Source organism: Acanthochromis polyacanthus, chromosome 6 (genome assembly GCF_021347895.1).
Source record: "Acanthochromis polyacanthus isolate Apoly-LR-REF ecotype Palm Island chromosome 6, KAUST_Apoly_ChrSc, whole genome shotgun sequence".
In the NCBI taxonomy this organism is placed as follows: Eukaryota; Metazoa; Chordata; class Actinopteri; family Pomacentridae; genus Acanthochromis; species Acanthochromis polyacanthus.
In genome coordinates this window covers 5,400,786-5,418,169 of record NC_067118.1, presented here as the reverse complement: position 1 = coordinate 5,418,169, position 17,384 = coordinate 5,400,786, and the positions used below count along the sequence as shown (strand labels likewise).

General features: G+C 39.1%; 1 protein-coding gene and 1 long non-coding RNA gene across 13 annotated transcripts in view; one reads left to right on the top strand and one right to left on the bottom strand.

The window, feature by feature from the left end:
- The window catches only part of LOC127534550 (uncharacterized), a 532,033-nt gene that overhangs the window by 395,476 nt on the left and 119,173 nt on the right, over positions 1-17,384 (bottom strand). The window lies entirely within an intron of this gene.
- Positions 1-17,384, top strand: part of LOC110947664 (NACHT, LRR and PYD domains-containing protein 12-like) — a 155,838-nt gene that overhangs the window by 21,981 nt on the left and 116,473 nt on the right. For 4 of the 11 annotated variants that reach the window (XR_007942702.1, XM_051949994.1, XM_051950010.1 and 1 more), the window contains exon 1: positions 14,681-14,807. Coding sequence is in view for 2 of the 11 variants with exons in the window: in XM_051950004.1 (XP_051805964.1) it covers positions 14,425-14,432 (8 nt within the window). In the remaining 9 variants the exon portion in view is untranslated. Of the gene's footprint in view, positions 1-7,370; positions 7,494-14,097; positions 14,205-14,402; positions 14,433-14,680; positions 14,808-17,384 lie in introns of those variants that run through there. The other 7 variants (XM_051949995.1, XM_051950005.1, XM_051950002.1 and 4 more) reach the window with 5 other exon arrangements.

The window sequence follows — 17,384 nt, the reverse complement described above, 5'->3', positions numbered from 1 at the left end:
ATAAATGATTAAACATCACAAATTAATAAATCGACTTCTATAAGACATGTAAATATGATTTTCGACTATGTCATAGATGAAACACTGTGAGTAACTGTGGTAAATCTGAAAAAAACAAATGCATATAGAAATATTAATTTGGCAAGTGTTTTTTGTTTAAGTTCAGTTCCAGTCTCTTTGTTTCAGTCAAAGAGAGAGAGAGGGTGACTCCAGCCTTCAGCCATAAAGTTTCACGACTTGTTATTGTCACATGGACTGCACAGATTCAAGTCACTTTTTACCAGCAGTCAAAAGACTTGGTTTCCACTATTAAAAAAATGTCCACAAATGCAGTGAGCAATGAAGGAAATTTATTTCCTAAATTTAAAAACAACAACACAAGATAAAATAACTTCTTAAAAAGAGTAGACTAAAATCCTACTAAGATCTATTAAAAACAGTCCCGTTGAGGGGCATCAGACCAATAAAACAGAGCACACTGGTCTTTTTGAGGCTATGCTTATCTTGGCCGGTGCAATAGTCTTTTTAAGGCAGTGGTCGCCAACCCGTCGATCACGATCGACGAGTCGATCTCAGATGCTCGACCTGTCGATCTCGAGAGGGGGGAGGGGGATACATGTAGAGACAAAATATGTGTATCTATATTAGTAGGCTATTAGTGTTCGGTTTTGTAAGCGCCTCTATATGCTTCGGGCACAGCTTTTTCCCTTCCCTCCTCCTCTTCCTCCTCAGTTTAGCAGATGTACTTGTGAGTGACGTACAATCATTGCGCTACGTCGTTACCATGGTGATAGCGTATCCTAGGACTTTGCTGTTTTCCAGCATGGCGGAGGATCGACCACGAAAGAAGGCAAAATACTATTTTAATCCGGAATGGGAGGAGGAATTCGTTTTTACTTTGGTGAAAGACAGGTGTGTGTGTATGTTGTACCACCAGGCACAAGCACTGGCGAAGTGAGGGAATTTGGAATGGCATCACAACACTAACCACCAGAAATTCAAAGACAGTTACCCACCGAAGAGCGGACTTCGCGCTAAAAAAGTTCAAGAGCTAAAAGCGGAGCTGAAGGCTCAGCAGACGCTTTTCACGAAACCTGCTTCACAAAACAAGGCTGCAACTGAAGCATCGTTTCGTGTTAGCCACCTTTTGGCTAAACACAAGAAGCCCTTTACAGACGGGGATTTATTTAAGGAAGCCATGGTCGTTACAGCAGAGACAGTTTGCAGCGACTTAATAAACAGAGAGGACATAAAGGCCGCGATCCGTGCTGTACCGCTTGGTCCTGCAACAGTGACACGAAGGGTCGAGTTACTGTCAGAGGACGTTGATCAACAGGGGCTGAAGGACTTGTCGCTCTGTGAATATTTTTCACTGCAGTTTGATGAATCGCTGGATGTTATGGACACAGCTCAGCTTGTTGTATTTGTCAGGATGGCTTTTCCGGATTTCACAACAAAGGAGGACTTCCTCACCCTTCTCCATCTGAAACAGAGAGCGAGAGGTGAGGATATCTACAACGTATTTAAGAACTATGTCCGTGAAAATAACATCCCTATTCACAAACTGGTGGGAATCACCACTGATGGAGCCCCGGCGATGTGCGCTCTGGTTTTATAGCTCTGTGCCGTAACGATCCGGATTTTCCTGTCTTCATGAATTATCACTGTGTGATTCATCAGCAGGCTCTGGCTGGGAAAGTTGTGGACTTTTCTCACGTAATGAAACTGGTGCTCAAAGTGGTAAACTCGATCCGAGCAAAGGCGCTTCAGCATCGCTTATTCAAGGCGTTGTTGGATGAGCTGGAGTCCGCGTATGGAGACCTGCTTCTGCATGCTGACGTGCGATGGTTGAGTCGCGGCAAAGTGTTGTAGCGATTTGTTGACTTGCTGCCTGAGATAAAGATGTTTCTGTGTGAAAGGAATGAGGAGCATGAGGAGCTCTCAGATGATGCCTGGCTGCTGGACCTGGGGTTTCTAACAGACCTAACAGCAAAACTGAACTCACTCAACAATGAACTCCAGGGAAAAGACAGAAACCTGCCCCAGATGATAAGTGCAGTGAAGGCATTCAAGGCCAAACTCAGTGTCTGGACCACACACCTAAAGAGAGGAGTGCTGACACACTTCACCAACCTGGAGAAAATGTCAAAGTCCATCAGAGACAACTATGATTTTCACCCTGAGCAGTCGTGTGCACACCTGGAGAAACTGGCAGCAGAGTTCAGTCGACGTTTTGGTGAGTTAGATGTCATGGAAGATGTTGCTGCATTTGTCTCAAACCCATTCCTGCCTATTGATACAGATGATGTTGCAGCCAAATTCCAGAAAGCATTTGGTCTTGGACATGGAGTGGACATGGAGATAACTGATCTGCAAAATGACATAGAGCTAAAAGCCAGATCAAGGGACAGTGACTTTTGGAGACTTGTCTGCAGAGAGAAGTTTCCTCTCCTCAGTGCATGTGCAGCAAAAGTGAGTGCCTACTTTGGTTCAACTTACCTTTGTGAAATGGCATTTTCACAGATGAAAATAATCAAATCAAAGCACAGGAGTCGGCTTACAAACAGACACCTCACTGACTGCCTCAGACTGGCCGTCTGTGCTTATGAGCCTAACTATAAGGCTCTTTTAGACGGTGTTCAGTCACAGCCATCACGTTGACTTGTACTGTTGTACCTTCAGCTGATAAAAAAACAGCAGTCATTGCTAGTTCATCCAGTCTGCTGAATGACAAAACAAAACATTTTTTCTTTATTTCATAATAATTATTTTACTAGAGGTGCACTGTCTGAGAATATTGTCAGTGTTGTGTTGTAACTTCAGCTGATAAACACAGCATTCATTGGTACTAGTACCTTTTCTTCATTTCATATGGTAAAAACATTTTATTTTATGTTCCACTTAAAATTAAGTGTGGGTAATTTCATTAATTAAAATTAGGCTCAATAAAAAGCCCCACTTTGTAACAGTCTGGAGTCTGGAAAGTATTTTTCTCTCAACGCTTCAATAGGTAGATCTTGCCTGTTGCCAAGGCAGAGGTCAGGGATCTTGGGCATAAAAAGGTTGGTGACCACTGCTTTAGTAAATGAGGAGCCACAAGTTTTATACATACAAGCTCCACATTCATGAACCTGCAGAGATACAGAAGATGTAAATATATGTTCTGGAACATGATCATCTGCAGACTAAACACATGTTTACCTGATTAACGGCTTAAACTTCCCTCTGCATCAGATGTTTTACTGCAGACGTCACTATATATAAATCCATTTTCAGACTGAAACAGTCTTTAAAAGTATCTTTAAGTGCAACCAACTCGTATCCACGGCATCATATGTCAGTTTTGAAATGAACGTATTTGAACTGAGCTCTGCACCCCCGGTGTTGTGCGCTGTCATTTACAGACCACCCAAATACAGCAAAGACTTCATTAGTGACTTTTCACATTTCCTGGCTGAATAACTGGTGTATGACTGCATTCTCATTACTGGGGAATTTAATATCCATGTGAGTTGCCCTGAAAAGCCACTGGTGAAAGACTTTTTAAATTTGATGGAATGTTTTAATCTTGCACAGCGTGTTGTTGGCCCCACACATGAACATGGCCACACTCTCCATCTTGTTCTTACTCATGGTCTTACTGTTTCTAACATTGAGATTATGATGCAGTTTTCTCTGATCATCTGCCTGTTTTATTTGAACTTCCTCTGTCCTGTGTGTCGTGGCCGTATGGTTAACCCCTCCACCGCTGCAGACTTTTGCTCTTTTCTGAACATGAATGACTCTCTCTGTTTAAACAGATCCAGTGATGATTTTTGCGCTGGTTTTAATTCCGCTTGCAGAGCTGCATTAGACATTTTTCGTTCTGTGAAACTCAGGCTGTCTAAACCAAAGTCTGAACCCTGGTTAAATGATGTTACGCCTGCAGCCAGATGTGAATGCAGAAAGGCAGAAAGAAAATGGAAAAAGGACAAGCTTCATGTGTCTTTTCAGAATCTGAGGGATAGTTGACATTCCTATCAAAAAACTGTCAAAGATGCAAAAACTAGACACTTTTCTGACATCATTGTTTCCAACGGTAACAACCCACGTGTTCTGTTTGACACTATTAAACCGTTCTCAGTGCTCCAGAACCCCACTGTCCCGAGGACTCATCAAAAATGTGTGAGGATTTTTTTGCAGTTTTTCATTCGCAAAGTGGAGAGCACTAGAGCCCTTATCAGTCGTCCTGCATATGACCCAGGCACATCAGTAACCTATTCTGCTGTTTTTAATCAATTTGAACCTGTCAGCCTGCATCTTTAGAACATCTTTCTGTGGCTGCTCCTAAACTGTGGAATGAGCTCCCACTAAACACCTCATTCTCTCCCTACTTTTAAATCTCTTTTAAAAACACTTTTTTTTTTTAACTTGGCCTATGGCTCAGCTTAGAGCTGACTTCTACTGTACAACCTGTGTCTTATGTCTTATTTTTACACTTGCACTATTTTATTTGTATTTTAATGATTTACTTATTGATTTTATTTTTTGATGTGTACAGCACTTTGGTCGACAGTGTTGTTTTTAAATTGCTTTAGACATAAAGTTGGATTGGACTGAATGAGATATGAAACATGGCTGCTTCATTAATCTGTTAATTCTGTCATTCAGACACTTTAATGCTCCTCATGGCTTCATAGAGACAAACCACCACAGTGATGGTGGTATTTTATATATATATTCATATGTAAACTACAGAAGTTTGATTTGTGCTGTCAAAAAGTCCCATCAAAATACTTTATCTGTATTAATCTGGGGGATTATTTCTAAGACGTACCTGAACGTGGTGGAGATGAGTCGAGCTGCTCGGAGGATTCAGTGGAAACTGATGGAGGTTTAGATGTTCCTGAAGTGGAGCTCAAACTCTCTTCTGTTGGTGTTGTTGCCGTGGAGGCTGATGGGAGAAACGATGACGGTGGAAAAGTTGGAAGAGTGGACTTTGGTTATGAAGTGGTTGAAGCTGTAAACAGTGAAATAATCAGAATCCTGACCATACTGCTGGAAGATGAACTGACAGGTTCATTAACACTCAGATAAATAGAATATATGAATATTCAGAGAGTCTGCAGGAGGAACAGTTGGAGGTTTCTACATGTTTTACAGCAGAACTGATGGAGAACAATTAAATATTTAGCAATATTAACACTTTCTTTACAAGTTCAGAAACATAGAAAGAAACTTTAAAACTCACCTTCTGAGACAACAATCTGAAAATCTTGAAATGAATCTGGACGCCAAGATCTTTCCAAAGCACGTCTGTACCAACCAGAGTCAGACTTCTTCAGATGTTTGATGCTCACATACAGAATATCATCTGATGGAAAATGTTTTCTTTCATATCTAATGCTGTATCTGCCATTCTCAGCTGTCTCCTCTGTTGTTTTAATGAGAATGTTTCCTTCTTCACAGGTTTCCCTACAGAAGAACTTTGTGTGTCCAGAGACAGAAAATGAACATCTGACTGTGATGTCTTCTCCTTCCAGTCTTCTGAAGAGTTTGTTTTCTGCATTCACAAATCCAGTGTTTCCATCCTGCAGTGCTGTTAAAAAGATAAATAATCAATAGTTACTAACATCATCCTGAAACACGCTGCAGTCTGAGGATGATATATTTCTGTGAATTAAATTAAAAACATTTTTTAAAGACCCACCGAGGAAGATTTTTATGCTCGTAACAAAGTCTCATATTAATGTGGATGAATCTTCGTTATTTACACTTATTAATGCCCCCATTTTCGATTCATGAATCATTTTGGTTTTGTAAATATTTGTATTTTAGTAATTTTTTGTCGACTCGTCTAGAATTTCCTGTGAGAGACGGAGCGATTTACAGCAAATACGGTGTGCGTGCGCTGACAGAGCGTAGCAGAGCGGAGCTAGTTGTTTTTAGCAGTAGCAGAGCGGAGAGTTGGTTGAGAAGACGGCACACATGGAGTGCAAAAGGAAGCCAACGGAGCAAAGTCTGCTCGCAAAAAGGTTGTCAGATCGACAACGAAGCAAAAGAACAGTCCATCTTGGACAGGCATTTCAGAGGTGGAGAGAATTCCGGGAGCAAAAAGGAATCAAAACAGATGCCGAGCTGGCTGTGCTTCTCCTAGACAGGTACGTAACTTTAACTCTTTGTAAGTTTGATACAATTCTTTTGTCTTTTGTGTGTGTTGCTTGCGATGTGTGGTTAGTAGACTATGGGATTAGTTTGACTGGTTTAGTTGACCAATTTTGTGGCAAAAACACTGTGTGGGTACGACGGTTTGCGACAGTGCACGCCGAGGCTCACGGGAGACCGAGGCTCCGCTACAATCTTCCTCGGTGGGTCTTTAAGTTTTTCTCTTCAAGTACACTAAATGCACACTAAATACACACACCATGTGTGTATTTAAAATATGGGTACAATCATCCATCATGTCATATAAATGTCATATTGTCTTTTAAAAGTAATTATTTTAATGTTTTAACATTTTATCATGGTTTCTGCTTCATTTTTATCCACCAGTCTTCACTTTTTCTGCTTCTGTTTATGTCTTCAGAGCTGCTATAATGTGGGAATTTACCTGATGATCAGTAAAGTTTATCTTTTTGACAACTGGACGAAGCAAAAGGAAACTGAGACGCTGTTAAAAGCTCACAAGTAAAAGCTACAGACTGGACCTGGAGTTTAGTTTGTTCTTTTATTTTCTGTCAGACGTCTTCATCTGCTGATTCTATCTTTACTGCTGAAGTTAAGTTTTAATGTGTTGCTTCACAACCACAGCTGCTGTCAGTGGTTTACTGGAATTCTGTTCCTCTTTAGCTTCTTTTGAAAATGGTGTAAAAATAATGTTGTCAACGACTAACACTAAAACAAAATTAAGATAATTCTGGAAGAAAAAATGAAGTGAAACTAACCAAAAATGGGAATTTGCAGACTGACATGTTTGAACCCTTTAATGTCCTCACAGGTTTATATTTTAAGACGTTTAAGACTGACTCTGTGTAGATTTAAACATGTTTGACTTCTGTGACTCTAAACATATTTTTCTGAGTCTATCTGATGGTTACAGTTTCCTGTGTTTGCTGCGTTTGTGCCAAAGCAACACAAATATACAGTCGACAAACAACAAAAGTCAAACACAAACTCATATTTTTGATGAATTCTGGAGGGAAAAGATGCAAAACTAATGAAAACTGTTGAAAATAAAATAAAAAGTTTGTATGAACCCTTTAATGTCCTCACAGGTTTATATTTTAAGACGTTAACTTCCAACAAACTGCTTGTTCAAGTGACTCATATCTGATGCTAGAATAAAGAGGTTAAAGAAGAGGGGAGGAGTGTAGAGCTGAGTTTGTAGGAGGGACCATCATTAAGAGAAGTGCGCAGTTCCTGTTTTGTCAGAGAAGAAAGAAGAGAAGCAGCATTAAAGCATCAGAGCCTCAACATGAAAGTCTTCCACACTTTTTTCTGTTTCCTCTTCATCGGTGAGTTCAGTCACTTCTGATTTCTGTTCATTGTTCATCTTCTCACACTTATTTTTCTTCATTTCTTTAGAGTTGATCAGGAAGTTTTGCACCTCATTGAACAGTTTTAAGTGAGAACTCTGTTCCATGTTGTTGGTTTCTGTAGTTAACCTCTTTATTCTAGCACAGAGTCAATGAGCTGAATAATCGTTTTAAACGAGTACTCGTTACGGATAATGCATTTTTGCTGAATCCGAGTATAGTCCGAGTACTGACCGTCATTGTTCGTACTCGTGTTGATGGGAAATCCTCATTGGGCAACAACTACTGTCGTCACTCTCTCACGCTCTGTGATTGGCCAGTCACACACAGCGCCCTCCTCCTACACAGACTGGCTCTGAACAGAGAAGCGGTCACTTTCGCTTTCACTCAGACACAACACGATCTCTGTGTGCTTGTTTGGCATGGCTCTAGCTCACGGTGCTAACGGTGCTTCTCAGTATTCTTCAGCTCGCCTCTGTTTTTGTTTTTATGATAGTTAAAGTTACTTGGTGAAGTTGTTTCATAACGTAGGTACGCGGTGCATTCGACAAGAAAACGGCTCGTCTCGCGTCGGTCACTGCCTCCATTTCCGTCTGTATTTTTTAAAAATAAAATTAAAATAAAAAAATAACTGACTTTGAGAACTATGACAACTCTTGCATGGCGTGTTTATAATTTCTTACTCCATGCATTCTATACATTCATGCACTTAAAATATTCATGTTCTGATTTAATAAAAAATGTTCTGTAAATAGTTTGTTTAATATTGTGATCAAAAACAATGAATCTCAATTATGAAGCTGTTATGTAAATTCATTCATACACTTAAAAATATTCATGTTCTGACTCAGGAAGAAAAAATGCTTGTTCTGTAAATAGTTCCTTTACTGTTGTGATCAAAAATATTCAAATCTCATTTCTGAGGCTGTTGTGTGAATAAATAATCATTTATATAACTTTAAAAATATCCATGTTCTGACTAAAATAAAATAAAAACTTTTACATTGTATCATTGTTCTTTAAATAGTTTTCAAATAAACAATAAATATAGCAACTTCTGAGCAATCCATACCAATTTCAGACTTCAGTAGGTACTTGTGTACATAGACATAATAAAGAGACGCCGCTCGGGGTGCTGCGCAGCGAGAAATACGGCCGCCATCTTGGTCCGGTCATCCGCTCCACTCAGCGCTGTTTGACAGCGCATTTAATCCATCTTAACTCTGAATATTAAACTGATTTTCACGCATTTTTTATTTTATTTTTTTGCTGCAAACGTCATACATGTAGCTATGATACAGGACAAATGGTTCGGCGTATTTTAATATTCATAGCGGGATAAACAGTTATAGAATATTCTGATATTTAGCTCGACTGTAGACAGGTATTTACAGGTGTGTGTGTTTACACTGTAAACACACACACACTAATATATGTTAGAGAAGCAGATAATGGCAGTAAAGTCAATTATTTTAATAATTTGAAGAGACAATATATGATTACGCTATATATTCATATATAAACAAAATACTGACTAATGAACACATATTTCTATATAAAACAATAGAAGTTATATATCAGAGAAAATTAATATATATAAATCATAGATGGAGTATCAACATCATTCATATATATATATATAATAAATAAAAGTTATAGATCAAAGAAAATCATACTACATATATAAATCATGTATGGAGTATCAATATAATCAATATATCAGAAACATAATATATATGATAATAAATATATATATATATATATATATATATGTATATATATTTATATTTATATAATCATTTTCTGATATATATTTTTTAATATATATGCAGGCATGTTACTTGGTCGCGGATCCGCGAAAATTCGCGTATCGAGGTATCAATTTTGAGACCCAACGTGAATCGCCCAAATTCGATGAGAAAAAAATATATAGGGTGTAAGGGGTATAGGGTTGGATCGCACGTAGTTGTCAACAGTGCGCTGGCAAAAGCACGAGTTGGAAACAACGATTGGAGAGCATTATTGAAAGTTAGATGTAGGTGGGAAAGCGAGGTGCATGGTGTGCGACGATGAGACAAAATACAGCGACAGAGGATGCCAAGCGCTGATAGACCACATGAAAACGAAAAATCATGCCAGGAAATTGTAAGAAAAGCGCTCTAACCACCAAATGCCCAGCAATTTTTTCACCCGGCGGAGGGAAGAGACGCGACAACAGGACCAAACATACGGGATCAGTAGTGTGTACTTACAACCATAGACATAATAAAGAGTAGACGCCGCTCGGGGTGCTGCGCAGAGAGAAATACGGCCGCCATCTTGGACCGGTCATCCGCTCCACTCAGCGCTGTTTGACAGCGCATTTAATCCATCTTAACTCTGAATATTAAACTGATTTTCACGGGGTTTTATTTTAATTTTTTGCTGCAAACATCATACATATAGCTATGATACAGGACAAATGGTTCGGCGTATTTTAATATTCATAGCGGGATTAACAGTAATAGAATATTCTGATACTAAGCTCGACTGTAGACAGGTATTTAGCAAACACTGTAAACACACACACACTAATATATGTTAGAGGAGCAGATAATGGCAGTAAAGTCAATTATTTTAATAATTTGAAGAGACAATATATGATTACGCTATATATACATACATAAAAAATTATTGTATAAATCATATATAGACTATCAATATAATTCATACATATATATTAAAAAAGATATATCAGAAAATGATAATATATATATATTGTTTTATATAGAAATGTGTTCATTAGTCAGTATTTTGTTTATATATGTATATATAGTGTAATCATATATTGTCTCTTCAAATTATTAAAATAATTGACTTTACTACTATTATCTGCTTCTCTAACATATATTAGTGTGTGTGTGTTTACAGTGTTTGCAAAATACCTGTCTACAGTCGAGCTTAATATCAGAATATTCTATTACCTATTATTATTATTATTATCTATTATTCCTGCTATGAATAGTAAAATACGCTGAACCATTTGTCCTGTATCATAGCTACATGTATGACGTTTGTAGCAAAAAAAAATAAAAATGCGTGAAAATCAGTTTAATATTCAGAGTTAAGATGGATTAAATGCGCTGTCAAACAGCGCTGAATGGAGCGGCTGACCGGACCCCACCGCTCGTCAGCCCAATAGGCAGTAGTGGTTGATGCGGCGTTTACTCTTTATTATGTCTATGCTTGCAACAACCCAGTGGCATTGCTCCACAAGTTCCTCAACAGAAGAGGCTCACTCCCATGGTCGATCGGAAAGCACACAGTGATGACTTTATGTGGCTCCATTCAAATTTGAATCCAGTATAAATATTTGGTTTCATCACATTAACATGACTTTGTGCTGTTTTTGGGGGGTGCCTGGAAGGTCCCATACAGACATTTTTTTAAGCCTTCACGTTTAAAGAATTCTAGGTGACAGAGTTCACCAGAATGCACCATTTCAGCCTTTAAATTTCAAAGGTTTCTTGCAAAGGAAGGTTGGCCCCGCCCCCCTCCCAAACCCTCCCCCAGCTCGGTCGCTCCGCTCCCTCGCTTCCAAGGATTCACTTATTTGGTAATTTCCCAATGACATGCCTGTATATGTGTGAATTACATTGATAGTCTATATATGATTTATATAATAATTTTCTTTGATATACTGATTATATTAATACTCCAGATATGATTTATATATATTATTTTTTCTGATATATTGATTATATTGATTCTCCATACATGATTTATATATGTAGTGGTTAGCACTTTATCCTTGCAGCAATAAGAATCCCGGTTCAAATCCTGGGGTGGGCCTGGGATCTTTCTGCATGGAGTTTGCATGTTCTCCCTGTGCATGTGTGGGTTTTCTCCGGGTACTCCGGATTCCTCCCACAGTCCAAAAATATGCTGAGGTTAATTGATTACTCTAAATTGTCCGTAGGTGTGAATGTGAGTGTGATTGTGTGTCTGTATATGTAGCCCTGTGACAGACTGGTGACCTGTCCAGGGTGTCCCCTCCCTTCACCCGAGTCAGCTGGGATAGACTCCAGCACCCCCCATGACCCTAGTGAGGATAAAGCGGTGAGAATGGATGGATGGGTAAACAGATACAGATACAGATAGTGGAGTATATTTACATCCCTATTGTAAACACTGTATTTATGTCGATATAAAGAGTCAATATGAAGCTTTCATTCTCTTTGGAATATTTTCCCTTTTATTGCTTTTAAATACGGAATCACAATAAATATAATTTGGCTTTTCAGGAAGAGATTTCCAAAAAAAATCTACACTACTTTTCTACAAACTCATATTTTCAGCCTTGTCTTGGTCACAAACAGCCACTAGAGGTCAGCAGCAGCATCCTTATATTTATTCAGACTATTTACAAGTTCACTGGAGACAACACAAGACTGAGCCTTGACTCAGAGAGGACGGAAGAAGAAAAACAACCACCAGAAAAGATCTTTTCTACAAAATAAAGAAGCCAGAAAGAAAACAACCTAAAGGAAATAAATCCAAAGGTACCCATGGAACCAAAAACAGGAGGAACACACCTGACTTCACCTGCTGTCAGAATGAATGAAGAGAAAAGAACAACGACACAAAATACAACCACAGCCATAACAAATGTTAGTTAACTGAAAATATAAAAGTTAAAATCAGTAACTGCAAAAGTGTTCACCTCCTATAAAGTCACTAATTCAACACAGATTGGTCTGTTTCCATGGAAACAATAGAGGAGCAGGACTTTAAACTGTAGTGAAAAATGAAACCCAGAGTGAAGAAAAATGTGATGTTTACAGGCCTCAATACGTGCTTCTTAGCAGCTCTGCTTCCCTTTAAGCCTTGACCTCACTGTGAGAACACTTTATGTCCAAAAAGAGCATCCAGCCTCATGAAGGGCTTTAATGCAGACTCTGTCTTTCACAGTGAGCTCCCTACACTTCACCATGTTGAACAAGAAAGAGGAATTTTTAACAGAATTTAAGTTTTTACAGTACAATATAAGACAATACAATAACTTTATTAGTCCCCAAAGGGAAGTTCAATAAAGACATACAAAATAATAATAATAATAATTGTGTATATATATATATATATATATATATATATATATGTGTGTGTATGTATATGTAATAAGTAATAAATAAATGATTAAAGACATAATAGAAGAATAAAGCTGCTGTTTTCTTCTAACGTTCTTCTTGACTAAAACATTTCCTCTAAATATTCCTAGAACTTGTCAGAACGTTTCCTGCCAGCTGGGATGTTCCATCTGTAACGTAAATCCAAAGATGTGAGCAGTTCTGATGATGTGGGAGTTTTGTTCTAATGCAAAGCAACCTGTCAGCTCACAGTTCTTCAGACTTTCTACCTCCACCAGCAACATTCATTCAGTTTTATTTACAGACATTTGATTCAGTTTTATGTTCACACTTTACATAATGAGGTGAATTTATACAGAGAAACTGACTCTGAAGTAAATATTAATGGAATATTTCCTTCAATGTAGTTTCTGCATGATCAGATAAACACTTTTACTGTAATGAAACTTCTTACCAAATGTTCTGTAGTCTGGAGCCACAACAGAGACGTTATAGTTTGTTGTTTCAGATCAAATTTAATATTTTATAAGATTTGAGCTCTTCTGTTTGCCTTCACCAGAAGGATGATGAAGGAAAGAACTTTCTGAAACTGTCAAGAAGGTAATTAACATCTGTCTAATCATGCTGTTTCTGAGCAAAAGAACTGAAAACTAATGTATTAACAAGAAAACATGATGAACATTTTTGAGCCAAATTTGGTTTTGGAAAAGAAAACACAACTGACAACAGACAACACTAGCATCAAGATAAAACAACAATAAAACACAGATTTGAAGGAATAAATCAGAAAACTGTCATTGAAAATCATCAGAATACAAAAACAGAAATAATTGTGAATATCTGTGTTTTATCTTTCAGTTGAACTTTTCTCACAAACATTTTTCTTTCACTGCCAACACAAGTTGTTTTATGAGACATATTTCAATTCCAAGTTTTCTTTTCACTGACAAACTTCTAGTATTCTGATTCTGTTTGGACCCAGAAGTCCATCACTGTAAATTCAGACCTTAATAAAAATACGATGAGACAAAAGAGGGTTTTGGGGAAAAACGATGAGATGTTGAGTTTGGATGTCAGAACAAGATGGAGGCTGTGATTAAAAGATTAGATTTAGAGTCTAACAGTGAACTGAATGCAGAGTTGAGGCTTCATTCTCAGAGTCTACATGGATGTTAAAGTCAGGACTTTATCTGAAGTCAATCAGCTGAGAACTCTGAGAACTCAGATAAAAACTCAGAATACAACAACCAACACAACTGGTTTTTGTGTTTTCCAGTTGGGTGTGAGAGACTCAAAGTGAGGCTTTGAAACGAGTTCTAAGTTCAGCTTTCAGGTTCATTATGAAGATGAATATTGAGTCTGACTGTACTTGTATTGAAATAAAGCTGATCTGACTGGGAGGGTTGATTGTGTGTCTGATATGAGAAGGATAAAGAGCTGACCTCTGATCTGTGCAGGTTCAGACTGGTTTGTGCTTTGAGCTGTTTGGTTCCTGCAGAGCTGAAGAAGGACGACGGTGGAGCTCAGGAGAGGAGCAGAAAGCTGTTGGACTGCAACAAGTTGAGTAAGTGGACCTTTGATTTGTGTTTGTCGGCAACAAGCTGCCGTTTGTCTGCTGCTGTGGACGTCCACAATCAGCTGGTGGGTCGCTGGTCTGGGATGAGTTGATTGAGAAACAGAATGAAATGTTCAGATCCAGTCAGCTGTGTGTTTGACTGAGACTGAAGACTGACGGCTGAACTTTGTGTGTTTGTGTCCTCAGGTGGCTGCAGGTTTTCACCAACATGGAAAGGTATGACAGTCAGCTGAGCCTCACAGTTGTGTGTGAACTCTGGATGGAGTCCAATAAAGAGATTTAATGATGAAGCTGCATCCTGACAGCAGCTCCAGCAGGATGCTAGTCTGGACTCTGATTTATGACTTGGTGTTGGTGCTGCTTCAACTTCCAGCTGTGTTGGTTGTTGTCAAGCTGCTGGTTTGTGCTGCACTTACTGAGCTGCTGGTTTTCATGTCTGTGTACCAGGATCCATCAGAGACCAGGAACAGGACCAGGACCTGGACCAGGACCTGGACCTGGACCTGCACCCAGCTGTGTGTCCTTTAAGAGCGATGACTCAAAGGGTTTTTTAATTCACTTTAAAGGAGATGGAGCTCCTGCTGCTCAGAGGTAATTGATATATAAATGCTGTAACTGTATAAAATGTCAGTGAATCAGTTTTATTGTCTTCATGAATGAATCCTCAAACACATGCTGAGTCTTTGTCACATCCATGGAAATGTTCCTGTCAGAGAGGAAAGAATGGATGCTGTGGTTCTGTGGTGAAGCAGCTGCAGGACACCAGCTGATCCAGCAGGTGGCGTCTTTGTGCTTTGGCTCAAACAGAGTAGACAGGAAGCTGCACTCAGGTTTCAGGTGCTGCTGGATGGAGGAGGACAAATAGCAAACAGTGAACACTGCTGTGATGTCCTGGAGAGACATTTGGCTTCATGCAGGTTTGTGGATGCTGGTTAGGGATTGTTGCATTGACAAAGTGAAGAAGTTGTGCTGTGGTCAGTGAACTTAAAGCCAGAAGGAAGAAGTTTGGACTTTATTTCTCTGTAAACTGGTGTTGTGTTTCAGAGGAGGCCTCAGTTCCAGGCCGTCTGTGCAGCAGCTCAGAGGCTGGAAGTTGAAGCTCAGCTGCTGCACATGTTGGTGTGTTCTGATGCAGGATTAGCAGCTCATCATTAGCTGCTAACAGGAACCTGCTGTTATTTCCAGGACAAGAGTTTTCATCCAGTAGCGAATTCTATGGTCATTAATTCATACCCAGTGTGGGGGAGTTGGTCCTGGATGATGCTGCTTCATATCAGCAGATCTGATCTGATTAGTTTTAGAGCAGTTTCTCTGAGTTAAGATTGATTATCTTATTGATTAATCGTCATTCGGGCTGTCGGGTTTGTGTTAAATGTCAAATTTAAATTTTTCTGGCAGATGCTTTTCTGATTTTTTTCATCTAATATCCTTTTATTTTGCTAGATGAAGCTGCTGCCAGGTCACAGTGTCATTCCTTTCCCATTAAGCATTTGATTTGAATGGAACAGTGATACAAAACAGGGCAAAGAAAAGAACTCCGTAAATATCATCTTTCCGTCTAGCTGCAGGAGACTCGGCTTGTGCAGGTCTGCATCTGCTACCACTGACATTTTATCCTCCTTAGTACAACTCTTGTCTCAGTTCGATTTGAAGGAAATCATCCTGGCAGGTGATTTCATTTGGGACTGGTTTTCACACGTATCTGATGGTTTTAAAGCATATTTTTGTGCCTTTGTCTTTGAATTGCACACAGACAATTCAAAGTCCCACTCGTTTTTACGACTATCATGCCCCATAAATACACTGCAACGGGGGCTTTGGCTAGTGATCTCAGTGATCATTGTGTGGTTGGGGTTGTCAGAGACACCAGCACCCCCCTGTATCATTAATAAAGGAAATCTTAAAAAAAAAACAGCTTGTTTGACAAAATATCGAATGGTGAATCAGCCTAATTTCCACTGCAAGTCATGACTCAGACAGGAAGACTTTAAATTTCATATCTTTCTCTGTCAGGGAAGTCTGGAAGGCTTTAAAGGGCTGAGACATGAAAAAGTCTGCAGGTCCTGACAACGTCCTTCCTTACTTCTTGAGCCTGACAGCAAATATCAGAGCTGATTCAGTGTTGGATGCTTTCAGTCTTTCTGCAATGCAAACAGTGTCATTCCTGATTTCTGGAAATCTGCTTTTGTACCCTGAAATCTGTGCTTTTGTTGTGTTTTGTCATGACCCTGTCTGTCTGTAACTCAGTATTGTTGTTTTGTCTAGTACAGGTCCCTTAGTGTTGGTTTTTGGTGATTCAGTTGTTTTGTTATTTTATTTGAGGACAGGTCTCTCTTGAGAATGAGACCCCATGTCTCAGTGAGATTACCTGTATAAATAAAGGTGAAATAAAATATCTCTTTGTAATTGTAGTGCTTCTTTCTGCCTTATCTTTATCCAGCTGCTATGGTGTATGAATTTCTTCAGTGAAGGATCAGTGAAGCTGATCTTGTCTTGTCCTGTGGCTTTTCCAGCCCACTCTGTGGAACATACAGGCTGCACCACACCATCATTCTGTTATAGATGAAAATGCTCTGGCTTGTTTGTATTTCTTCAAATGAATCCCACTTATCATTCACTGAACATAGTGACAGCTGGACTTGTGATGGTGGAACATTTGCATGCAGGGAGACGACCACTGTGATTAAAATGGACACTCACCTGCAAAAACACTATCAGAGCTGTATTACTGTGTGATCCAGCAGCTAAACTTATGTTTCAGTTTGATTCTAAATGCAGTAGTTTGCTGCCTTCAGGTTGCTGTTGTTGTTTCCTGTGACAAAGAAAACTTTAACTCACTGATAGCGGAAGAGGGGAGAATTCCAACTGAGATAATGGTCCAATAGCAGGCTGATAGCCACAACCTTTCCTCATGGTTAGACTGCTGTAACTTACTGTACCTGGTATTGGTCCATCCTCACTGTCTGGTCTGCAACTGGTGCAGAATTCTGCTGCCAGACTTTTAACTGGCACCAAAACAAAGGAAAGCTTTAAAGCTGTCCTTTAATACCCACACTGGTTACTGGTTTAATACAGAATTGATTTTAAGGTGGTTTTATGTATGAAACCATGCAAGGGTTGGAGCCTGGTGACATTTCTGAACCTCTTTGCTCCTCCTCCACCTCAAAG